Here is a 27004-nt window from a genome sequence, read left to right as displayed (position 1 = left end):
TTTACATGTTCCAAATACAGTAGATCAGCTGATGTTGCAAGTTTACAGTGAGTTCCTTTAAACAGATTTGACCAAAGAACTCTTTGAAGCTACAACATATGAAGTTCCTTTGTGTTGCACTATTGACCATATTGCTTTATAATACAAGTAAAGTGCAATTGTTATTCATGTCAAGAAACCTCTCAATTATTGTAAATAAATGTAACAGCTAAACTATACACTTTATTTAAACTGTATTTTAATTCTTTATAATTATTCATTATTTCTCTACCAAGAAATAACCAAATGTTTTATTTGGTAAAACCATCAAATGATTTTACTGCAAATCATACAATAGTTTCATTAAAACCTTAAGCCCTGTGCAAACCCAAAATGACAATCATCCTGCCTACATGCTTACTCGGATTCACTCTTGTTCACTTTCTAAAAGCATGTACTTCACTAACTGAAAGAAAAGATCTTGTATGTATCTAGTACAGCGTGTATATGCAATGTTGTAGCTGAATAAAGCTGCGCGGATGGTAATTTGTCAGAACTCAAGCACAAGAGACGAGAGTGAAAAGTAAAAGGAAGTGGTAATGAAATAATTGATTACTGGCCAGCAGGGCTTAATCAGCCCAGACCGGTCAGTAATGGAAAAGAAATGGAGAGGCACATCGGTCCCAGGAGAAGCTGGCTAACTGCATCCCTGGCAAAAAGAGGCTGCTAAACACAGTCGTCAGTCAGAAAAAGGGAGTCTCGTGTATCGAAAAAAAACGAATAGGGAGAGCCCTGAAAAGGGAACTGAATGGGCATTGAAGGGCAGCCCTCAGGAGAGCCAGGGGTGCAGTTTGGCAAGTTTGAGTGTTCACACAGTGACCAGTGAAAAGAATAAGTGCAGAATAGAGAGCAGGCCTGAGGCCGCTGAGACTGCTGCGCAGAGCGAAGGCTGGCATAAAGGCAAAACTGCCAAGCAAAGCGAAGTGCTGGCTTGAAGCCGAAATTGCTCCAAAAGTCGGAAACAGGGAGCCTTGGGTATGGGAGAAACCGAATAGCGAGCCCTCTTGAAAAAGGGGACCAAATCAGTTTGCAGGGGAGACTTGGGGCTGCAACTTCTGTGCAGTGTGGAGCGTCTTGCTCAGCAGAGATATGTAGAGAGTGAAAGCAGTACAGACAGTGAGGAAAACCCAGGATGAAATGAATAATGATCTTCAAAGCAGTGCCTCAGCTTTAAATAGAACACCAGGAACTGAATAAGTAGGAAGTTGCCAATTAACATGGATCGCAAAAAGGGGATCCGGTCAGAGCAGGAAACCCTTGAAAACTGTGAGCTCTCCTGAGAATGCGACTGTTTCCCAGGGCAACCGCTACCCGAAGGATGCTGTAGGACGGCTGTCATGACAGTATATGGCCAGATACCCAACAGAAGGAGCAAATTATCAATGACTAAGATCTGTAGCAAAATCATGATCTTCAAACAAATCAAAACAAAAAGATACTAAAGGGCTGGGCTACCTCTGTGATACATTTTAAATTTAAAAAGTGTTTTAGTCAAAATGCCTGCCACAACTCAGATCTATAAATGAGTTCTCTGAGCTACAAATACTTCTCAATTTAGTTTAAGAATTTACCCTGCTAGTTTTTTTATGTCAAAAACTTTGCTAGAAACCTATAATTTCTGTAGGTTATGAGACATGAATCTTAAAAGCACAGTAAAAATGATTGCAAAAACATTAAGAGGAAATTATTGCAGTCTATTTCTCCCAAAAACCACATCTAAGTAAGTAATTTTTTAAAAACATTTTCCTAAGAGGAGGATCCTTCCATGATAATTAAAAGGTACATAGGCCTTGAAGAAAAATAAGATTTCGAAGCACTTTTGACAATGTGGGTCTGCCTGTTGGATGGTGTCCAGTAGATGTGGCCAAGAATTATATTAGCTCTTTTCTGTCAGATTTAAGGCACACAAAAAATAAACAAAAATAATGGTCATCAATAATAGATTTACACTTGTTGTCTTCAAATGTATGTGGAAAAAAAAATAATTTAAAGTTCTTAGTAAACTATTTTTCATTACTAGAAACTTTGATATCTGTTGTGGATCATTTGTCCTTCACTCTTATTTCTTGTAAACCCAATATATCAAAACAGTATCAGAAAGTATTGGATTTTTTACCTATTGTATTCATTTTTTGACTTACTGGGTATTTGTGTCTTATCTTTTAAGTCCACCTGTTTATAAAAATTCTCCAGATTGCTGTTTAAGTGGGCTAATCTGGCAATCAATTTTGCTGCCAAGAAAAAGGATTCAGATTTCCTAGCTGTTTCTTCATTTCAAGCTTTGACAAGTGATTAAAGATGGCACCAAAGCAAAATTGCATCTGCATGAAGTAGAACCATCATACCCTCCATTACACTGAATACTACTCTTACTCTTAACATTTAATGCAATATTATACCATTTGCACAAATTCTCCTTATATTGCTTATATTTAGCATTTTGCAGAAAATATAAATTTGAAATCTCTCAATAAGGTGTTAAAAGATAATTATAGAAATACAAATACAGCCTGCCTACATTTTTTTTTTCCTGTATATCTATTGTAGAGTGTGAAGCTGAAACTGTGTCCCTTAAAAGCCATTCCATGGCAGTAATCTAGTGCAACCAACACCTGAACTGTTATATTGACTCTGCTATTTATCAAAGAGCATGAGCTGATTGCACTTTTGCAATGAAGTCAATTGGAAGGGTCCCAGTCTGAAAAGCTTAAGCAAAGAGTGTATACAATCACTTTAAAACCCTGTGGTTTGAATTCTTACCATAGCATCTCATTAGTTCAGCTTTCACTTCCATTAACTTATGGAGACATAAATATCCCTATAGGACAAACAAAATGTCCACCTACCTTCTAAATATTTTCAGTGGCTTTCACAGAAATCTAAACTTGCCTACAAGATGAACGTGATGCTACCTTTTGAAATGCCTTGCTAATGTATCGCATAATACAATGGTGAATAAATTGCTTATCGTCCACTGAATCACTTACAGTACATGGTGAAAAAGTTCTTGCTTTCTATACTGTAATAGAAAGATAATCTAATATCAACAATACAAAATAATCAAACTAAATTAAGGAAGGTTTTTTGGTTTTTAATTATTAATAGCCCACAATGGGACTGATCATTGAAGTTAGAGGAATTACTCTGCATTTTAAAAGACAAATGTAACATGTGGAGAATGTACCATTAATTTTCATTTTTTCCTATTTTTTTCCCCCAAAAAGTAGAAGTTAGCAGATGCTACTTTTGATTTTTTTTAATTTGCAAAGCAAATAAACTATTTATAAATATTTTACTTTTTAAAGATAAAAGGGAAATTAACATTAGAAAATCAAACATTAGTAGACTTTAAAGGGTATTCTGAGCACATTGGGGTAAAGTTTAATTTATCAGGGGAATCTCTTAGCCGAAATTAACTTACAAGTGAAAATTCTCACGGCATCTGCTATGGTTTCTGTGAAGACTCAAAAGCAACCCAGCAACTGTTTTATGTGAATCAATGGGAAAAATAATCAATTTAATCATTCCCAAAAAACTGATCAATTCTGATATTCAGTAAGGACTGACAAGATAGTACTACTTCACAAAACTGTGACACTGACTGAACCAAGTCAACAAAATGCCGTCACCATGATTGCAGCCCTTACCTGTAAATAGGGTCCTGCATCACCATCATCTTACTCTCATCCCATGTCCATTCTTTTTTCTGTGAAAACATAGAAAGCTACAAGGATTAGACCAATGTGAATATAACCCAAAAGGACAACACCAAACAAAAACCTTAACTCCATTTTTGTGGTGAAGAAATTGTTCAAATATTTGTTTCCTCTAAACCACTTATATTTTCTACAATTGGAGTTTACTGAAATTTAGGCTCTCAAGACTGTTTTAGTCCTTTTTAAAGGAAGTATTATAAATAACTACTATAATTAAATCATTTTAAATTACTGAGGATTAGAAAACTAATACAATTAATAAATTGAGGAATATAAATGCTTTGCAAACACTGGCATCAAGTCTGTTCAGCTCACAAAATCAATACAATTGTCAGCTTGTTTTAAGCAGTACCACTAGAAACTTTACACAACATTTCTACATCTACAAGTAACATGGTAAATAAACCCAATACTGTGAGATAAGGTCTGAGAGGACATCCTTCTCTGAAATTGTGCTTTACCCCCAATCTACTCAGTTTATAAGTCTTAGGGGGTATTGATTCCCTGCCTAACCTGAACTCCATCATCGGACCTTATCTGGTCAAGAAGGTTTACTTTAATGGGAGTGCGAGAATGAATTCAATTACAAGAATGTATTTGGATAGGAATATAATTAAACACACTAAAAAAAACAAAGAATTCAGGCATATTTGAAATGTCAATCTGAATAATATTATAGAAAGTTTAACTGTATGCATTTAAATGCTATAATTGTTAAATAGACATGGTTGACATATTATAAATATTTCAGGTGGGTAGTATGCCTAGTTATGACTAGGCAAATTCAAACTCTTCTATAAATACTGATAAGAGTTTTCCCCCACAATCCATAGTTGAACAGAAAATGAGTAGATGGCATTAGATGGCAGACAAAACATCTACATTTTCAGACACACACAAATAAAAAGCTTTCTCATGAGAAATGTTGCCTTATCTAAAATGCTGAAGACTGCTAAGCACAACTCATATTAAATTCTATGCAAATGAAGACCATAGAATTGGTTTGTTGATCTGTATTGTGTCCTAAGTATTCCTGACAAAGGGTGAATTAAAGCTTTGATGCAACACATTTATTGATAACATTTCAATTTTGTACTTAAATTAAAGCTTCTATTAAAAGGTAGAAATGATCACAATGTAATAAAGAGATTGGTTTAGTAGAAAAAAAAAAGAGAACTACTTAATGAATCTGCAAGGAGGATCCAATAGACAGTTTCTAAAACTGAATATACAGTGCCTTGCGAAAGTATTCGGCCCCCTTGAACTTTTCAACCTTTTGCCACATTTCAGGCTTCAAACATAAAGATATAAAATTTTTATTTTATGTGAAGAATCACCAACAAGTGGGACACAATTGTGAAGTGGAACGAAATCTATTGGATTTTTGAAACTTTTTTAACTAATAAAAAAATGAAAAGTGGGGCGTGCAAATATATTCGGCCCCTTTACTTTCAGTGCAGCAAACTCACTCCAGAAGTTCAGCGAGGATCTCTGAATGATCCAATGTTGTCCTAAATGACTGATGGTGATAAATAGAATCCACCTGTGTGTAATCAAGTCTCTGTATAAATGCACCTGCTCTGTGATAGTCTCAAGGTTCTGTTGAAAGCGCAGAGAGCATCATGAAGACCAAGGAACACACCAGGCAGGTCCGTAATACTGTTGTGGAGAAGTTTAAAGCCGGATTTGGATACAAAAAGATTTCCCAAGCTTCAAACATCCCAAGGAGCACTGTGCAAGCGATCATCTTGAAATGGAAGGAGTATCAGACCACTGCAAATCTACCAAGACCTGGCCGTCCCTCTAAACTTTCAGCTCAGACAAGTAGAAGACTGATCAGAGATGCAGCCAAGAGGCCCATGATCACTCTGGATGAACTGCAGAGAACTACAGCTGAGGTGGGAGAGTCTGTCCATAGGACAACAATCAGTCTTGCACTGCACAAATCTGGCCTTTATGGAAGAGTGGCAAGAAGAAAGCCATTTCTCAAAGATATGCATAAAAAGTCTCGTCTAAAGTTTGCCACAAGCCACCTGGGAGACACCCCAAACATGTGGAAGAAGGTGCTCTGGTCAGATGAAACCAAAATCGAACTTTTTGGCCACAATGCAAAACGATATGTTTGGCGTAAAAGCAACACAGCTCATCACCCTCAACACACCATCCCCACTGTCAAACATGGTGGTGGCAGCATCATGGTTTGGGCCTGCTTTTCTTCAGCAGGGACAGGGAAGATGGTTAAAATTGAGGGGAAGATGGATGCAGCCAAATACAGGACCATTCTGGATGAAAACCTGTTGGAGTCTGCAAAAGACCTGAAACTGGGACGGAGATTTATCTTCCAACAAGACAATGATCCCAAACATACAGCAAAATCTACAAAGGAATGGTTCACAAATAAACATATCCAGGTGTTTGAATGGCCAAGTCAAAGTCCAGACCTGAATCCAATCGAGAATCTGTGGAAAGAGCTGAACACTGCTGTTCACAAACGCTCTCCATCCAACCTCACTGAGCTCGAGCTGTTTTGCAAGGAAGAATGGGCAAGAATTTCAGTCTCTCGATGTGCAAAACTGATAGAGACATACCCCAAGCGACTTGCAGCTGTAATCGCAGCAAAAGGTGGCTCAAAAAGTATTAACGCAAGGGGGCCGAATAATTTTGCACGCCCCACTTTTCATTTTTTTATTAGTTAAAAAAGTTTCAAAAATCCAATAGATTTCGTTCCACTTCACAATTGTGTCCCACTTGTTGGTGATTCTTCACATAAAATAAAAAATTTATATCTTTATGTTTGAAGCCTGAAATGTGGCAAAAGGTTGAAAAGTTCAAGGGGGCCGAATACTTTCGCAAGGCACTGTAGCAAGGACATATAGCTATATAGCACTATACAGTATATAAAACTATATAGCAAGGACAGGAATTCATTCGAATAAGGTAAAGTGGTCAACACTTTGCCCCTTTAGCCTTATCATTAACATGAAATAGAGATTTCCATACTTGATGTGTGACATCTTAATTGTTTAATACTTCTGAGGCACTTAATTAGAACTTATGTCCTTGGGCTTCATCCAGGGATATTACTAGTCTTCCTCTTCAAAAAGAGTTAAATTAAATGTCAAAACACATTACTGCTAAATGGCATCTAAAGTTGAAAGAAACTGTCCAGTCCTTAAAAACTTAAAGTTCAAGGAGATAACCGTTTGTATAGCCATGGAATGGCAACATACTTCTGTATGCAGGTACACATTCTTGGTCTATAGAAAAGCAACACCTCATATTCATGTGCACCTTATTATTAGACATCAGGAGGGAATAAAATCATAAAGTTCATTTTCACTTAATTGTATTTCAGATTACGGTTTTCTTAAGCCACAACAATCACAATAAACTTTAAGCTTTAACATGTCGCACTTTGACTTTCACTCTTACATCCCTTAATTTCAGATGGTTGCTTCTAAGCTACATAAACTAAGAACAGTCATCCAATTCCAATATTCCCCTTCCCGTTTGGTTACAATATTGCTGGAGATAAATGTGTCAGCTTTAATCAAACCAGAGGCTCTAACATCTTCCTCACCGGATATTTGAAAGGAAGACAATGGGAGCAGAGGTCACATCTTGAATATGTGAGGTCTCTCCAAAACAATATACCTCCAAGTAAATTGTTTTCAAATGTGTGCAAGCAGAACATGAAGACATCGAGCATTAGAGGGAAACTGAATGCCCTGACTTGCCAGCAAAGTTTTACTTTCCAGTCCTAACAGACACTAATTATTTTTTACTATCTAAAAGTAACAAAGAATATTAAGAGACTCACCTTTTTCTTTTTTCGCAGAACAACCTTGACCCCATCCACAGACACCATTATATTTACTTTCTTCTTCTTAATGTTCTTTACTTTGAATTCATACTAAAACAAGGAAAGAAAAAGTCGACTCAACAAGGAAACTTAACACTTTGTTGCAAATGCTAGAAAACTGTTTGGAACTTCTAAAGAGTTTGTCAGTTTACATTTCTTTGAAAAGCTAATTTTTATGTTTGGAAAAATAACACGCTTGAAATTTTTAATTATCCTCTCACAAAAACAACCATATTACAATTTCCTTCACAGAACAAAAAGGCATAAGTGCTAATTAACCAAGCTGGTGAGAACACTTATTAAGTAATGAATCACTTGGACAAAAGGACAAAAGTGCATATACTGATGTACAAAGGAACCAGGCCATGCAGGTCTAACGGACTTAATCAAATATTTTGAACACAGACATTGAACAAAAATCATAGTTAAAAGAATCAAGGTATATTTTCATTATGAGACTTGACACCGTCAGATTGATAGCTTTTCAAAAGCGGGTAGTGAGTCTGACCTCCCGGACCATTAACACAGAACATTAATTCAGATAATACTGATGTACAGACCCAATCACCCTCTGAGTAGATAATGTAGAGGGTTCTGAAATTTTCTTCCATTTCGAAATACATCAAAGAGTTAGCCCCACAGCCCTGGGCTCAAGAAGCAACGCATTGATAAAAACATTGATGCACACTGAAAATGCAACAGTTTGTCGAGTGCAGTATGTGTATTTGCGAAAAAAAAAAGCTCTGAACACAAATCAGTGAAACCTGATTTAGATAAAAATACATCTAAAATGTATATAGTTTTACAAAATGTTACTGAAAATTCATGTCCTTCTGCAAATTTACTGGACACTTTCCAAATTAATTTCAGCCATGCATATCAGACTTCATTGCCTTTTTTTGAAATTAAAAAATGGTCTTGGTTATATCTTGTCTACACAGATTATCATTTTTCAAAAAAGAACCTTAATCTCTAGACATCTCCCTGGGTAAATGATTCAGGAACTTGTTTAATGCAAGCTTGACTGCCTTGGAGACTTAAACAGGCCAGTCCCAAAGCCTGACATGATAAGCGTATTTCTTAAGAGCTTTTTCTGTGAAATGACTGCCAGCCGTGCCCAGCTGGGCAGCAGAATCCTAGCTCTTGTAAACAAGAATCCACGAGAGACAGTGTGTGAAACAGCACAGTCTCAGATAACACAGTTGTGTATTTCCTCATAAACTATTTAAGACTTGCAGTGATTCACAGATTTTTTACAACCCATCTATTTACATCTTAACAAAGCAGCCCTGGATCAATTATGGGAATATCAAACAAATATGACAATTTAACAATTTGTGCTAAATAATTACTCTCGCATAAACAAGAAGAAATGAAAAGCATAAAAAAATGCAAAAAAAACTTTAATTTCTTAACTTTACTTAACATACTTAGATGCACCACCTCAACATGACTGTCCACTGTTGTTTTTTTCACACCCACAGTCAGTGATAATGAGTTCCTGTTTTTTCTTGCCACTAATTGCTTGACCACCGCTCCAGTCTATTATATCACAGCAGGAAACCAGGAACCAGTGACGCACTGACAAAGCACAGAAGGCTGTAAAGGTGGAAAGCTTGAGGCCTTACCAAATAAACTTTATTAGGGTCCAAAATACTGTATTGTATGTGACTTTGATGCAACAAGCCACATTACACTCAAGACGGGAACAAAATATATACATTAAATACTGGCAAGCATTAAAAATGCATCAAAAAAGAGAACCAATAGCACTTACTATGTGTATTTTTAGTGTTGCTCATGCACTTTCTGCACAGCAAGGGTACTAGTTTGAATAGACACTTTGGACCTTTTGTCAAACCTATTCATTTAAAATGCTGCTTTTTGCATCTATCCATATTACCATGTAGAGCTGAGTAATAAGTCCAAAGTTTTTTACAATTTTCCCCCTCCATTCAACTGTGCTGCAAAATGTATATGTTCATTATTCCTAGAACTGAAGGAAGAAGCTCGTGAGTAGTCTATAGGGAAAAGCTGGAATCCTGGATGCATTCCTGCACAAAGGAATGTACAGATGAGAATATTGTGATACCGAGACAGAAATGCTTATCGCTGCAGAACATCAGTTTTTATTTAATGGCATCCAGACATCTGTCACCATTGCCATTAGAATACAAAATCAAATACAACAAGAAACAACAGAAGGCAAATGAAAATATTTTCAGCGTGAGGTACGGTGGAACAAAAAAGGCACTGTGGAAGCTTCTTTCCGAGAATGATCCCCTAATGAAAACTAGAATGTGGCAAGATCAATGAGACCTTGAATATCCATCATAAAGTTTTGTCTCCCAGGACGCATTTCTTTTAATTTATAAGGAACTCCAATGCAATACTGAGTATTTAAATCTCTTTCCAAAAAGACATTTTCATTACTAAAAAGTTCAAGTAGGTAGCTGTGTCAGCATGCATAGGCTGTAAAGGAACAAATAAAAAGGTTTATTCCATGCTGAAAGGAGCCTTCTTCAGGTATGAGCAAGAGAGAAAAGTCATCAGTTAATAAAGCAACCAAGCTGCTCCCATACTTTATTAGCTGCAGACTTTCCTCTTTTCTCACACCCAAAGAAGGCCGCTGCGTTTTACTTCACTTTTCAACATAGAATAAACCTTTACTTGTTCTTTCATTACTAAATATCATGGTTCGCCAAGGCAAATGATATGTACAGTACCATCCGTGCAAATTCATAGCCACTCCATCCTCTGGGTTACTGTGAGCTAAAGCGTAACCTGGCATACTGTTTCACAGAGGGCATAGTGTTTCACACAGGGTAAACACACAGTCATTTAGAGACACCAATTAACACAGCCAGCATGTCTGGAAGGTGAAAAGAAACCGGAGCACCCAGATGAACAACAAATATCTGGGATAACATGCAAAATCCATCTCAATCTTTTCTTCTGCAAAGAGCCGACATGCTTTAATTTCTCTGAATTCAGTCATACAGTCAATAGGTACCGTTCAACCACCCCATTTCAAAAGTTAAAAGATTGCTACAGGGTTTTGAGGAATAAAGTAAACGATTCAGATATTAAACGTATCCCAATAAGAACAGAAACTATCTTATGTAAAGGAAGTGTAGCCTTAAACAGCTGTGGTTCTTTAGTGAAAAATGAATACATTTTCCTGGTTTCCTTCCACTTAGAATCCGGTTTCTATGGACAATGGTAAAAACAAACTGTGTTTGTCATCTTCCTGTGGGTCAGCGAGCTACCTCTACAGGGTTCAATATCATTATATGCATCAACTTACAAACAATGGCCAGCAAAATATTTGACAGTTCTTTTTATAAAGGTATTGTTGTCCTTTACATCCGCTAAAGCATCTTACAAAATCCATGTTTTTGCCCATTACTTTTTTATCCGAAATGAGCCGCACAATTGTAAAATTAACTACAGATGTAGAAATCTTAGATCGAATAATTTTCTACTTGATAACACACTAATTGCCCAATTAAACTATAGAAACAAATACATCTCTTTTGCCACTAGAACACGTCGTCACTAATTTTATTAGTGGTAATGAAGATGCTTGTCTTAATTTCTTGCTCTTTAGCATATAAGAACATTTCTAGAAGTGTGGTCCTGCAAATGTATCTGAGTCATTGACTTATAATACACAGTCTGTAAAATCATTATTGGCACCTGAATTTTACCCCAAATATGCAGGGGTGGCACTGTAAAAGCTCTGTAAAAGAGCTAATCCAGACAGGAATATTAGGGAGGAAGGGAAATTTTGCTCCTCATGGAAATTCCAATTATTACAATAGTCTGTCTGTGGGGAAAAAACAAAAAGTGTGAAGAAAACCTATACCAACCCTGGCGATCACTTCTGCCGATTTAACACAGAAGTGTCCCAGTGCACAATAGAAGCCTAAACCCTAGGCTAGCATCTCTGAACACCATACCATCATGTCACGTTACACTACAGTGTGATATTTTAATAATATTTATTTATTAGCCCTATACAATTTCTTGCATTAGGAATTCGTCTTTTCGCATACCCCAGCTTTTCTCCACGGAGACACAGACACACAGACAGGGAGAGAAGCTTGGGGTCAGAGAGCAGGGTCAGCCATTGTACGGCGCCCCTGGAGCAGTTAGGGTTAAGGAGTAGGATTCCTCTGCCGGCCGCGGGATTTGAACCGGCAACCTTCCAGTCACAGGCGCAGATCCTTAGCCACAGAGCCACCGCTCCTCCCCAGAGATAATGATTCTATTAGACTGCGATGGACTGGCGCCCCATCCAGGGTGTACCCTGCCTTGCGCTCGTTGCTTGCCAGGTAGGCTCTGGCTTCCTGTGACACCGTATGGTGTAAAGCGGTTTGGTGAATGACACGACATGATTCTATTAGATGGGCACAGCACCAAAATGCTTCACTGAGAAAATGTTCTATGCCCTTTAAAGTCAAGCTCTCATTTTGTGTTTTTGTTTTGTAAACAGCCAAATAAAGATTATATCAGCAATTTATTCACATTCTCATTTGGACTGTATTTAGCATTGCTTACTTAAAACAAAGTCACATTTCTAGCCTTTAATAAAGTCTCAGTCATATGACTAGTTCAAATGTTTATGTAGACAAAAATATACATCAAAATACAACAAAGGTTCTATATACCAGCCTCAAGAAAAAATAAATTGTGCAAGCGACTGAACTGAAATGAAAAATATTAAAGCACCTGCTCACACACCTTGAGAAAATTAGTCTTTCTAACTTTCAGCCTGTTATCTAACAGATTCTGCACTCAGATAATTTAATGTCCAGCAGTTCTATTAAAGGTTCATTACCAACCTGTTCCAGCGGGAAAGTAATGATTCAAATCAAGACTATTCAATAAGAGGCCTTCTTCATATGTGAGGCCAAAGCAAAGGCACTGTTTCTGTACACACCAGATTAGAGTTCTCCTCCCTTTTAATAAAAATGTAGCTGATTTTTTTCAGAAGCATCATTATTAGAAGTGGACAAACATTGTTCAGTATATTGTACACTGTGTTAAACCCAGATCTGAATGCTTCTGTAGGTCAGCTTATAAAAGGAGACTGCAGGGTGACAGTTTACATTCATCTAGTTAAGCTCCAGCTTCTCTGCCATTATCATTGCAGCTCTATGACCTTGCCATGATTCGCTTCAAACATCTGACAGTATTGCCTCAAATTAATCAGATTCAATTTACTCCCTTCTGGCAGGCAATCATTTAGTGCCCAAGATGGCACAACTTCTCATGTAAGACCAGGTCACACGTCTATAAATCTTTCACTTGCACTGCTGACTAGTTTTGTCTTTGCAGTCTAAGGCACTCTTTTTAGATCATAGTGAATCATGGAGCAGACATACCATGAAACAAAAAGTAATTAAAGGGGCCATTTAAAAAAAATAAATGACCCATGATTGCTGATCATAGGCACCCATACAGCTCTAAAAACAAAATATCACTGTTTTGAGATTGGACTATGATATTAAATATTCCAAGCTTTAAACAAGAAAAACAAGCACAGTTAAGAATTTTAGAAAGAATCAGACTGTTTCCACATACACATTCTTCACATCAAGAATGCAGGAAGATATAAAATAAGCAGACAGGTCTCGTCATTCATGAAATTACTTTATTCCACAGAGATAAAACATACAATGTACAGTAGCATTGCTGAAATAGGACATTACCAGACTTTATTTTGTAAAGGTTGTCTTGCTATCTTGTTTCAAATCTCACATGATAGCAGTATTGTGTTTGACAACTTAATTGCCCGTACAAAGAAAACACTGTGTCACAAGCCAAGAATGCAGATAGGTATTGGTAAAATACTGAACATCACATTAATAGGATTGGTTGCAACAGTTACATAATACTCAAAATTGAAGCCAATAACCTATCTTAAGGTATATTCATGGAAAAACAACGGGAACATTATTCTTCCGTGTTTGTAATCGGGGAAGATTTTTTTCAGATAAGGGCACTCTGTGATCTAAATTATCATTCAGTATCATTAGTCTGTGGCCATGGCTACTGAAGACTCTGTAGCCTGAAGTGTTTCCATAGCAACACAGACGACGTTCTTATACATACCTTCCACAAGTATTCATGTGGGCCAAAAAATGTAGTGTGCTGCTAAGACTAAAAAGATTTTATTTTTGACAGTCTTAGAGTAAATCACTCTACAAGAAGCAGTAGAGTATAGACAACCCTATAAAATCTCATTCTTAAGCTAATAATACAACAGTTTCATCTACTGTATAATAAAAAAAGACTATTTTTTAAGTCTTACCCGAGTCCAAAGTATTTATTTCACTGTCAGATTAAACTGAGATATTAGCATGCAGATGTAATTTCAATGAGGCTGACGGTGAAGAACAGGTTTTAAATTAAAATTTAAAGGAACTAATAATGTAGATTTTTTAAAATGTTATGACATATTCCTTTTTAAACACCCTTTAGTTAAATGAACATTATTTAACTGGCATTTTAAAAGAAAGGTCCATCAAAAGCAAACTAATGTTTAGATCAGAAGACTGTGACCCGAAATTAAAGTTTATAGCATGTTGTGACCAAAAACAAAAAAATAAGGTCTTCTGTAAACACATCAATAGAGAAATCTCTGTGACTGGAGTTCATGAGGTTAAAATTAACAAATGCCTAGGTTGTTTTTTGTGCTAGTCTTTCCAGCCCTGTATGTCAGCTACAGAATATAGCTTAAGTTGGCTACTAACTGTAAGTGACAATTTCCAACCAGTTATCATTGCTTCTACCCACAATGTAATTGCAAATATTGAATTTCTAATACCATCAATAAAAATATGCAAGAACAGTCATGTGGACAACAGCAAGTACTCTAAAATGCAATGAGGCTTAAAGGAACATCACACAAGATCAGTAATTCCTAGTGTTCTTAAATGTCATTTTTGGGGGTTTGTCCGGCAAAAGTTGGGGTTTCAAAATAAATTATAAAGATACAAAACCATTCAATGGTTCCAATAATTTGCATTATACAGTACTAAAGAGTACCTACATTTTATGATGTTGAAACATTATGGGGAGTCAAAAAAGGAATGATCACGTGATCCATTTTCTTTCATAAGCACAAGCTATTAGAAAAACACATAAAACATTTCAGGGACAGTGGTAAGGTTTTTATGTGAAGCGGAAGACAAACTAATCTAAATCACCACCAATAAATCAAACTGCAACACAGTAGGGCGACAAGCATCCTCTTTGCCGATTTGCCTTGGTTACAAAATACACAACCTTTTCAATATCTAATTTTGTGGATAATAAAAATATCATTTCCATTTATTTCTTTTCAGTAGTCCCTTTGGGGTGCTGAAGAACTGATAATGTCAGGAAGATTTCTTGCATTTTGCAGACAGTTCAACTAAATAGAATGTAACTATTCTGAGTAAATATAGTCAAAATGCATAGACTCTGAAAGTGGATTAGCAAACACTGTTAAAGGAAAAAAAAATTAGACTGGGCAAAACACATGCCAAAACAGACAAGAGTATTATATGCAGGTAGCAAGAATGTGAATTAGAAAAACAAAATGGGGAACACTGGACATGAAGAAATGACTGTATAACCAAAATAATTGGTTGTTTTAAGCTGACATTTATATCTCCAGGAGCGCAGTGAAATAATGAAAAATTTGTGGTCAATCGTATGAGATCCCATCCTACAGATCATGGGAAACTCTCGTTACTTTGACCTTTACTGGCACTTATTAATACTAGATTGGTCATGTTAAAAAAGCATGGCGACTACTGGAATGCAAACTACCAGAAGTGCAACGAAGCACACCTAACAGTTACAGGAATATGGGCATTACAATCTCTCCTGCCATGCAAGCCTCTCAGTCCGCTGTGGTCTAGGCAATTCACTACTCACTGTAAACTGTACACTCCTTTTTTCATTTTTTATGTGGCTTCATCAGTTTTGGAATGCTGGCTGAAAAATGAGTAGTGAGCCTAGTATGAGAGGGCAAACAAAAGAAAAAATCTAGATACTTTATTGTCCACTACTGTGTAAATTCATCTTCGGCTTCTCCCATAAAAGTACCAAACACACAAGCAAAACATAAAAGTAAAATCACAACAACTATGATCAGCTTGTGGCACATAAAAGTTACATTTGGAGGCTTTCTAGGACCAAGACTGGAAACCTGCAGTTTAAAAAAAAAAGGCAGTTGCATAGGTTTAATCAAAATCAACTTTTAAATGAAAGGCTTTTATGATATTTTTACTTTAAATTTCCACTTTCCAGTGTGTATTGTTAAGCCAATAACTTTAAAATAACACTTATCTAAATCAATATGAAAGTACCTTCCACTGCTGTAAGATTCTATTTCTTCACCACAGGACTGTCATTGTGTCTTTTGTCATACAATTTATTTTCTTAGAAAAATGCTTAATGTCACAGCTTTTAAATTGTACTCTGAGTAGTTCATTAAATTTCCATCTCAACGTGTTGTTGCATCAGATGTAAAAGATGATGCCTAAATTAGCACTAGCTTTGGCTTTTCCATATATTCCAGAATTAAGCACAATCGAGACTATTTTTTGGAACAAATGACTAAATCCAACAAGAATTCTGAAATTCAAGTGGGAGAGAATTCATTCATACTCAATGGAATAAATTATATTACATTGATGCGATTAATGTATTTGAAGACATAAGGAATTGCAGGAGTATATTTAATGCAAGCCTAACGAGATACTAATTATCATGAATGACTTTTATAATAAATCTTTTAATATGAACTATTGGCAGGTAAGACTAATTATTTTCTCTAGGTACACAAAAACATCACTGTATGACAAGAAATAATGTATAGTAAGTTTAGAATTCTTTAGGAAGAGCCAAACTGAGCTACAGATAAGTGACAAAAGAAAAATCTTTATAGAAAATTGTCGTTGCAAAGGCTTGCTCTGCAAAACACCATGTGCCAATACTGAGAGGACAATAATTTTAAAGTTTGATATTGGCTTTTTGATAACAGTTATGTGTTGATTGAGAAACATTTTAAATACGCAATCTTACTTGAAGTCAAAATGTGCTGTTCTTTACATAACCTGCTTGTCCATGCTGTTTGAAAACTACAGCCTCCAGCAAGGGAACCATTTAAAATGTCATTCATTAAAGTATTCTTACGTGAGAGACAACAGACATTAAAAGAAATGATCAATGTTATTTCTGTGCAGTTGCAGATTTGTATCAACTCTTTCAGAGAGTGATGTTGACCAGATTTGTAAATGCATCTTTGAAGTCACAGAGTTCCCTTGCATTTATCTTGCTTAGTTGTGCACCACACCTCAGTGACACTTCTGTCAGTTGAAACATTCCTTTGCTGTATATCACATACATCATGTTCAGGGTCTTTTACTCAGAGCTCACCCATAGGTTATCATCAAATGGGTCTGGAGCCCAGAAACCACAGCCAAAATGAGTGCAGCCCACATTACAGAAGTTCATTATATCTTCAGCATACTTCTTTATACATCTTTTCCTGATTATCACCAGAAATTTTGTATAGGATTGGATCATTAATATTACTTTAAATTATTTTCTCACTGATATGGTGAGCAATGTTCTTTGCTGCACAGATATGAGTAAAGCACTGAGTTCCATTCTTAGAGTGTACTGTTTAATGGAAGTGTTTTAAGTAGATTCTGTTAAACAATTCTCCTCTTATTTAATGAAATTGGGTTTTAAAACTCTACACAGTTGTAATATGTTTTTTTTTATTTTAAATCTCTTATTCAGGTTGACTGCAGTTGCAATCTACTTGGGAAGGCACAGTTGTGTCTTGGGTGGTTACATAAATAAGCAGGAGGTTGAGTAATTTACATAAAAATACATTTGTGATAGATGCTTGCTTTGTTGAATGAGTATAGGCTGTTGTGCTATATTCTGCAGAGCTGTTTCCCTGGTCCACTGGTCTGTTCAATTGCTTTTTTCACACTATCTAGGAAATCCTAATATTACCTGTTCTCTAGCTTTTCTTTCTGTATAATTATTTGGTTGCAAAGCTAAATGGCATGTCAACCCATAATGTATATATCTACATATATTGGCTAGTCCTTTTACAAACTGTAGAACAAAAATAAAAGAGGAATTTCTTTCCAAAGAGAAAACCTCTGTTCACCCTTTGTTCCAAGCCTAGTCTTATTTCCTTATGTAATGATGCATAAGCACTGCCTTGTCTTGTAATAACTATGAACAGGACTTAAGCATTAATACTGATTTTTTACAGGATCAATAAATACATCACATGAATAATCAATACATTAAAAAAAACAAAAACAATTGGAAAAACACTTTGTAACCTGAACACCACTGGAGTGTAGTGTCAAAATACTTTTAACAGAAAAGTTTGGTGGAGAAATACACACATGTACTGTAAACTGCCAAACCAAAGCTGAAGAATCGGTGTGGTCCATTTAAATCACACTGTGGGTTATTAAAGTAATTTCTGGAGTCATGCCAAGAATGTGGCAGTGCAAGAAATGCTCTTTAAACAGCAGTACTCCTGTTGCCGAGTCTCAAAGAGAGGAAAATTGTACACAAGCAAAATTAATTTAAGCAGCCTGCGTAATTTTAAGCTGTGCATTGATTACACAGGATGTCTGAGCGGCAATCTTCTACCACATTTCTCAGAGGGAGGTCTCAGATCTTTATTCACCAGTAGTCTGATGCACCACTGTCAGCCTGTGCCTCCTGCCTCCATAAGAACACCATTGTAAAGCCATTTGTCCTTTACAACATTTGTGCAACTGCTGGGAAAGATATTTGCATACGTAATGTATGCTTGGACATAAAGCAGGAGAGATCTAAAGTCAAACACTACGTGCGTCTGCTGAAAATTGCCCAAGCCTTCAGAAAGCTGCTTCACAGAGGAATTTTTCCAAGGTTATTCAAGTATATAAACAATATGAAAGGCATAAACCATAGCTTTCTTGGCTGTCACCCCATATGGAAAATCATAAACTGTACCAGTCATACATTCAGTTTTGTTCAGAATGGGTAGGGGACCATTGGTTAAAGTTTACAAGGTAGTGCAGATATCTGAAGTTCATGATTTAACTTTTTCTTGCCTCATCTATCTAGTGTATATGCTGTGCTACATCTTTTTGAAAGCTTAGTAATGATTAGTAACATCAAAGACTGCTACTGGATAGCAGAATAGCAAAAGAAATACTATATCATGCACACCAACATGATATAAAAGTAAAAGCTTGGCAAATTCACGATGGCAGAAAAAGCAGGTTAATACATGGTCACAAACATATATTGTACTGTAGGACAATTTGACATTAAATATTCCATAGCTCAGGTTTCAGTGTTAGGTCATTAGACTCTTAAATGAGTAATGTGTGCAACACAAACTGAGTGGCATACAACCTCATTACTACCAGTGAAGAATTTGTTAAAAATACAGGGTTATTCATGAGATAATGTAGGAAACACTAAACTCTAGGAAGCATTTTTCCTTGAACTTTAGAAAATAAAGATACTGAACGCCTTATGATAAACGAGATGCTTCACCTAAATGAAGACAAAAGATAAGTCATCATAACTATTGGAAATAATGTCTTTTGTTGAAAAGTTTCAGAGCAAACAAAATGTAAAAAGTTTAAAGAATCAAAATATCAAGTCATAAAAAAAATTCACATGGTACGTTCTTCACAACTGATTTAAACATGTTTAGCAATATTAAATATTAATTTTGCAGAATATTCAATAGAGAACTTAAAAATTATCCTTCTTCTGAAGTACTTAAACAGTTTACTTAAACTTTTAAACTGTTTTTTTCTTGGTCTTTGCATTCTATTGCCAATGGAAAAACACCTCAATTCTTTCCCTGAAGTCGTTTATCAACGTCAATTTCAATCGGTGACTGAATGTTGAACCATATTGAGCCTCCTTTTCCTTGCAGAAAAATGATACACCTCAATGGCGATATAATGGGCAGGCAAAATAAGTAGAATAAGGGAACAACTGTCTTACATCTTGAAACAGTCACCACTTCACAAAAAAGATATTGATGCTCTGGAATCAATCCAGAGAAGAGTGACTAGATACATTCCTGGGCTCAAAGGAATGTCCTAGTCTGTACAGCTAAAAGAAAATGAATCTTTTTAATCTTGAACAGAGAAGGCTATGAGCCTGAGACAACAGAATGGACTTTTTCAGAATCAAGTGTCCTTTGGTTCATATTTTGCAAAAGCCAAAAAAAAATCTTATTTTTAAAAAGAGGCACATTTTACACAAAAGGATTGCGGGGGTATATACTGTAGCAATCTATATAGCCATGCTACTGAAGTCAACACCCAGATTTATTCCAAGAAATATGATTCTATGACCAATTTGCAAGCAAATGCACTAGACAGACATGACCTCTTATTTGTAACCTTTTGCTCTTAAGAAACATTACAACTGCTAATTAAGGACAGATAATGTATCTAGGCCAGCCAATTTTAATATTAGCAGAACATTGACAGACATTGACACCATCTGTACAAAGTCTTTGCAATAATGTAGACAACCTAATAATAACTGCATTAAAAAACAAAAGCCAGAAAACTATAAATGGAGTCCGATATAGTGCTTCACACTGTTTGTTAATCTGGAATGAATATTTGAACCTGTAACAACCTTAAATGAAATGTATAATGTACTGTAAGTTTTCAGGCAACTCCACAGGGAATGCAATACGACATGGATTATCCCTTCAGTTCCTGACATTTTGCGTTTTTTCTCGAGTATAAGCAGATGCATGCGATACGAAGTGATGCTTTATGACTGATGTAACATCAATAAATTAGTTTTAAATTCTAACTGTTTTATAACACAACATTTATCAGGATTCCACATAGATAACTACCAAATAAGGGTTATGTTCATTTAACTAAATGAACAGAAATGTTCAGAATGTTCAGAACATCCTGAAGACAGGCTATTAAATTTACAGATTACTCCGAAGACTAGCTGTGGATGACAGCACTCAACTGAGCTAAATACTTCTAAGCTGGTAGGCAATTCATTTGAGGAAAATACACTTTATAAACTGTTGCATTGAAAGAGGCTTTTCAGTTCAGTGGTTATAAGTAATAAGATTTTTTTTAAATGATTCTGTAAGCAAAGCATTCATTTTAAACAAGGTTGCCTCCATATCTCACAACTCAGGTCAGTATGACCCAGCATCTCCTTCTATCAAAAAAACCTTCAGGACAGTCCCCAAAATATCCTTCATTTACTTAAATAACTTGCCGTTTTTGAAAACGGTTTTTTTTTTTAAAAATTGTATAAGAAATGTTTTCACTTGAAAAGGCAAAAAGCAAAGAAAAAACAGACTGCAAATGACAATGCACTACTTAATATTTATGTGTTCAATTTCAAACACAGAATCCCTCCCATGCACTAGGTCCTTTCATCAGAAAAAGCCTATTATATCCTGCAAGCACAATTAAATTCTTTAGATACGCGATTCCATATTATATTCCGTTTTAATCAAATTCTAAAAGTATGCTTGTTGACTCCGGTATCTCTTTAGTTAAAGACTTCGATGCTTAAAATGTTTAGGGAGAAATGGAATACTGGTGTGTATTTTTTCTTTAAAGTACCAAGACCAGCTATATACTGTATGTTTATGTTAAAAAATTAATATCGTTTATGGCCTTCACACGCGTTACAGTATGCTCCTATTCTTTTTATGCTCAGCTACTAAGATTTCCCTTCAGTGGTAAAATTCAATATCTAGAACGGGCACAGTAAAGACATTTACTGTAAGTCTTTCTACGACAGACCAACGGACCACTGTCGGTCAACCAATCACGTACCGCGGTACCCCGCGTCATCTTGCGTCAGGATGCAACGACAGACCAACGGACCCTGTCGGTCAACCAATCACGTACCGCGGTACCCCGCGTCATCTTGCGTCAGGATGCGCGATGCCGTAGCCAATTACCTCCGGTACGTGTCTGTACCTGTACATGGCTGCATCTGTATGTCCACCATACAATTTTCAGAATTACAATTCTTTTTCAGAGGGCTTATACTGAAGTTTAGCAAACCTTTTTGTATTTTGTTGCTGGAGTATTTGGGAAAGTACATTTTATCACAAAAATGTACAGTATGTTTAGAAAATGTTTAGAAAAATAAATTAGATATGCTGTTATAGAGATAGCCTTCACATGGTTAAGGAAAGTGATGCTGCATAGATTGTATTTCTGAATGCCATTCATCTTAGGTAAACACATTTCTAAGGCAGTGGTGTAAAATACAAACATAAGTGACCATCACTTGTTACATTTAGCAGTAATGATAGATGACCCGTGAAACTGAACAATGTAGGCTACTATGTCATCGCAGGGAACAACAAAAACTGATGCCTCCGCCCTTAAGAGCCCCACTCAAGTTGCTGGCAGTAAGCCCTGTGCCGTTTAGCACTGCTCCCTTCCTGTTCTCTTCCAGATTAATTCACACTGACAAAGTTCAAAAGGAACCTAATGTAAGTACTGTTACAGACTAGTGGGCAACACATCAGTATAAAGGGTACAGATTTATTTACTCCTTTTAATCTGTAATACAACCTCAACAATCTAGTAATAATTATTTACATGGATATTCACTGAAGTCCCATATCCATCTTTTATAATACCAAAGTAGACAATTACAAAATTTAATAGCTACTTATAATGCTCTTATAAAATGTGATTTGTACTCCTAAAACAAAGTTAAGACTTTGGTTTATATTTCACCAAATGAGAGCAAAGGAAAAGAAAATAGACCAGAGTGTAAACAAATTTTGAATTTTAAATCTTGAAAATCGCAACTTCTAGTTTTCTAATACTATTATTGCTTACACTTATATAGCGCTTTTCTGGACACTCCACTCAAAGCACTTTACAGGTAATGGGGACTCCCCTCCACAACCACCAATGTGCAGCATCCACCTGGATGATGCAATGGCAGCCATAGTCCGCCAGTGTGCTCACCACACATCAACTATCAGTGGGGAGGAGAGCAAAGTAATGAAGCCAATTCATAGATGGGGATTATTAGGAAGCCATGATTGGGCCAATGGGATTACCGGGATTACACCCCTACTCTTTCCGAGAAAAGCCCTGGGATTTTTAATGACCACAGAGAGTCAAGAGCTCGGTTTTACGTCTCATCTGAAGGACGGCGCCTATTTACAGTATAGTGTCCCCATCACTATACTGGGGGATTAGGACCCACATGGTCCGCAGGGTGAGCACCCCCTGGTGGCCCCACTAACACCTCTTCCAGCAGCAACCTCATACTGTAGATGAATTAAAAAAACCCACGCTCACTTAAATTACAAGGCCTAATGGCACTTGCAGACACATACTGTATCAAAAAACAAACAAAATTCTACAATACCACAATCCCAGTGCCATAGCCAAAGAGAGGTTCGCAAAAAAATAACCATTTTTAAACACTTAGTTTATTCGGCAACCAGAGATAGTACTACAAAAACATATACTGGGGCTTAGTACACAATGATGCTACCTGTTGTGAGGCTTAAACATGGTAAGGATGAAATCAGAATTCATAGCCTTGGGGATTGTAGTACAATCGCTGTCCAAATTCTTTGTAAGGGAGTCTCTGGAAGTTGCTTTAATAAGTACATTCACGGATTTTGGTCCAAGATACGTTCCAGTGACTGTGTGGGGGTATGTCCTGAGTGAGGGGAGCCAGGCTATAGCAGACATCTGATGTCATGACTATGTGAACCTTCTTTAAAAAAAATACGCACAAAAAGTGTTGTGATGAAATGGACATGACCGGAAACAAAACACCTGCCCAAAGCAAACAATATGCAGAAGGTAGACTTCCTAAAAAAACTGTAGGGAAAAGAGGAAATAAATCCAACTTGTTTGACAGAATGATCATGTTTTAACACCTCTGCGTGTCATCTGATATTTTTCATTAATGGATGAAATTAGTCTCCAGTCGAAACTGAGGATGTCTCACTTAGAAGTGTATAATTACTAGGATTTCTTCTTTACTTTAAGTGCCTCATATATCCAGCTATTAAACCAAGCTAACAAGATTTGCCAATCTCGCACGCAAAATGTAGAAACTAATTTATTGTCTAGACGTTTTTCTGACTTGAGTTTTAAACTGCTGTACCTCCTCCATCTCAGAATAAAATTAATTTTCCCAACTACTTCAGCACATACAGTAAACCAGTTTTATCCATCCATCTTCTAACGGGGGAGACAGAGCCTACCGGCCCGGCAAGCAACGGTTACAAGTCGGGTTACACCTTGGGCAGGTCAGAGATAAACAAAGACACTCACGCCAGGGCCAATTTTCCCAGAAGCCAATTAACTTACCAGTATGTCTTTGGACTGTGAGAGAAAACCAGAGCCCCCCCGAAAGATACCTATGTTATGGAAACCTAGGGAAAACATACAAAACTCCACACAGATAGCACCCCAGGTCTGGAATTGAACATGGGGCCATAGTGAGGCTGTCAAGATAAAAAACTGCGCCACCATGCAACCCTAAACCAGTTTCATAATAATTATCTAGCAGTTGATGCTTTACCATGTCAAAAACAGCAAAAATATTTAGAGAAGCCCCCACATACATGAATGTAGTTCAGTAGAAAACCGAGCTCCATGTTGTCAATGATCAAATTAGCAAAAACTGTCATACCAAATGAAACATTCGTAAAAATGAAAAAAATAATATTGAACTTCAGATTGAACAAAATGTGGATGAAGGCTTTGACCGGAAACAAAAGGAAACAAACCAGTGAAAGATGAAATTAGAAAACTGCGCAGGTCTTCCTATAGCTTGGGTGATGCTGAACGCAGTGATCTTTCAAGTGTTGAACTGGCCTTGTTTCATGCCAGTTCAGCATATTTCAAACCACTATAACTAACCCAAGTCTCTCAAATCCATAACAACCAATACTTTCTGCTTACCCTAGGTTTCCCAATTTCACATCCACTCATGGAAAAACAAAGCATGGCAATTTTTAAAGCTCAAGTAAGGGTTCTTTGAGAATTTCCTGTTTGTATACATGGCTAAAAATACTTTTAAAAATAATTTATGCTTACTTCATAGCCAATAATTTCAGCTACCACAATGAATCACATTGCATTCAAGGTATGAATTGCCTTTAAAAGCATCTATATTTAGTCCATGAAACCTAACTATATAGTGTATGTAGAGACTACAATACTTTTGAAACACAGATATACGGAAACATGAGGATGAATGCCCTACTTATCTACTTATCCCACTTCCTGTTTTTTTTTACATAAACTCTCCAAAGGCCTTCAGCTTTGTAACAAAAGATATGCAGAACCTGTTCAACACAATTCTCCAAATTAATGAGTAATAGATTTACTCTCTCTCTCATTAGGTGAAAGGTTGGTCTCGGGGAAAAAATGGTCTTGAGCTAGTCTTCTGTGAATGACAAAACTCTACTAAATCTACCACTTTTGGAAAATGCATGAAATCAAAGTTACTTGATGAATCTACAACTTTTATTTGTAAAACTTAGTGAACAATTTTTATGTAATCATTTTCTATGATTTCAGACCACATAATACATTTCCTCCAAGGAACATGGGTCTAAAGATTTATCCAATTGCACTGAAATAACGGTCTTGCAAGTCTGCTGGAGGTCTTATCTCACACTACTGCAACACTGGGAGCTGATATACAGTAAATGACCCTCAAAACTGTGCACCATGGAACATGCCTGTAAGGTGTAGTACTATCCAGTACATATCATTCAATGGTGCACAGTTATCACAATATGGTTCTTTTAACAGACAAACTAATAAGTACTCTTTACTCAAAGTAAAACAAGTTAAGTTTGACTCTACATACAGAGAGATCTGAACACAGATAAGGAACAGGTTTTTCTATTCGGCAAATATTAATTCTAAACAATCACAAAATAAGGTATTTTGTATTACAAATAACTACGAGCATATGAAAGGTTAATCTTTTTTTGCAGGACAGAACTACTGTATAATCAATTTCAAACATTTTTTCAACCTGACTTACAGGAAGACATCATTAATAGGGACTCTGTTTTGCATGTCCCATTAACTTAATCAAAGCATCCCTTTATGTAATTTACTGTAAGAATCTGATGTATGTCATTCTGGCAGAGTTTATAAAATGATGATGATTTAAAGCATAGTAAGATCACAATATTCAGTTCTTGAACTGAAGTACAAACAAAATCTCCATTACAAATTTCAGAGACAATATAAAATGTCTAATAACATTGTTTTGTGTGTTGAGCATTAATACAAGCTCTTGCAAAGGTCCAGAATTTTCTCATTACCACAGTCCTCTGCTGGGACTCATTCTGTCTGTCATCAGGCCAGATTTACACCCCTCTAGTCTCTCCAAGATAATAAGCACATCAACCCTAACCTTTGAAACTCCAGAGCCAAGAAAGGAATTCCGAAATTCTGTACAGTACCATCCCCAATGAATTCCTGAGGCTATGAACCTGAAAAAAGCAGCAAGACAGTTTTCCAGCATTTTACAAAATCCATGTAATTGGCATAGGTCTCAAAGCTAAGTAGTTTCATTTATGAAATGTATTAAATCAGACAGTGATCTCCACTTATAATGGTACTAAGTCATGCGATAACATCTTTCCACCTCCCATTTGATTCACTTCAATCCTATGGCAAGAAATTATATTTACTTCATAGGAAGTTAGTTTTTGTGTCTTTCGTCTTCTCTGCTAACCCCGGAACTGCATAACTTTGAATGCATAACTAATTTTTAGACAACCTTTAAATTAAATATATTCTTGTTTTGCTACAGCTGCAACCATACAGTGAATCATAAGATGTTACTATGGCAACCAACAATATTTCTATTGTCATATTGCTGAAATTTAAAATCTTTTGGGGCTTTAATTTACATAATACATTTTTATTGAGTAGCTAAAACCTTTTTCATTGTCATTTTAGAATACGTTCTCTCAATTGTCAATAAAGGGATATCTTCTATTTTGATCAACAACAATGGAAAAAATAAGTCGCAGATCACAGATCTTTTTCCAAAACAGACACCTTTTCCATTTCTTCAATAGATTATGCACCAAATGAAACAACTGTAGACCTTACCAAAATATAATATTGTATAGCAGCTATAAACCCTAGAAACTGGAGCTACCTGTTTAGTCTGGAATATAGATTCAGTTTGTATCTAGTTTTATTTCGTACTTTGTTTTCTGAATTTACATAAGTTCTGATGTCATAAAATATTTTAACACAGTACATCCGTAAGGTTATAAAACAGTTTTTCTATGTTGTTTATGTTTCTA

At 36.2% G+C, this 27004-nt stretch overlaps 1 protein-coding gene across 3 annotated transcripts in view; it reads right to left on the bottom strand.

Moving 5' to 3' along the window:
- nos1apa (nitric oxide synthase 1 (neuronal) adaptor protein a) overlaps window positions 1-27004 on the bottom strand; it is a 113553-nt gene that overhangs the window by 60466 nt on the left and 26083 nt on the right. For 2 of the 3 annotated variants that reach the window (XM_088598491.1, XM_088598492.1), the window contains exons 3-4: window positions 7576-7668; window positions 3687-3745 (exon numbers count right to left, since the gene is read on the bottom strand). In XM_088598491.1, the coding sequence (XP_088454617.1) occupies window positions 3687-3745; window positions 7576-7668 (152 nt within the window). Of the gene's footprint in view, window positions 1-3686; window positions 3764-7575; window positions 7669-27004 lie in introns of all 3 variants that reach the window. The other variant, XM_088598490.1, reaches the window with a different exon arrangement.

This window comes from Lepisosteus platostomus, chromosome 11 (genome assembly GCF_059453375.1).
Source record: "Lepisosteus platostomus isolate fLepPlt1 chromosome 11, fLepPlt1.hap1, whole genome shotgun sequence".
NCBI classification, from domain to species: domain Eukaryota; kingdom Metazoa; phylum Chordata; class Actinopteri; order Semionotiformes; family Lepisosteidae; genus Lepisosteus; species Lepisosteus platostomus.
The sequence above is the reverse complement of the archived record's forward strand: the minus strand, read 5'-3'. Positions and strand labels throughout refer to the sequence as shown.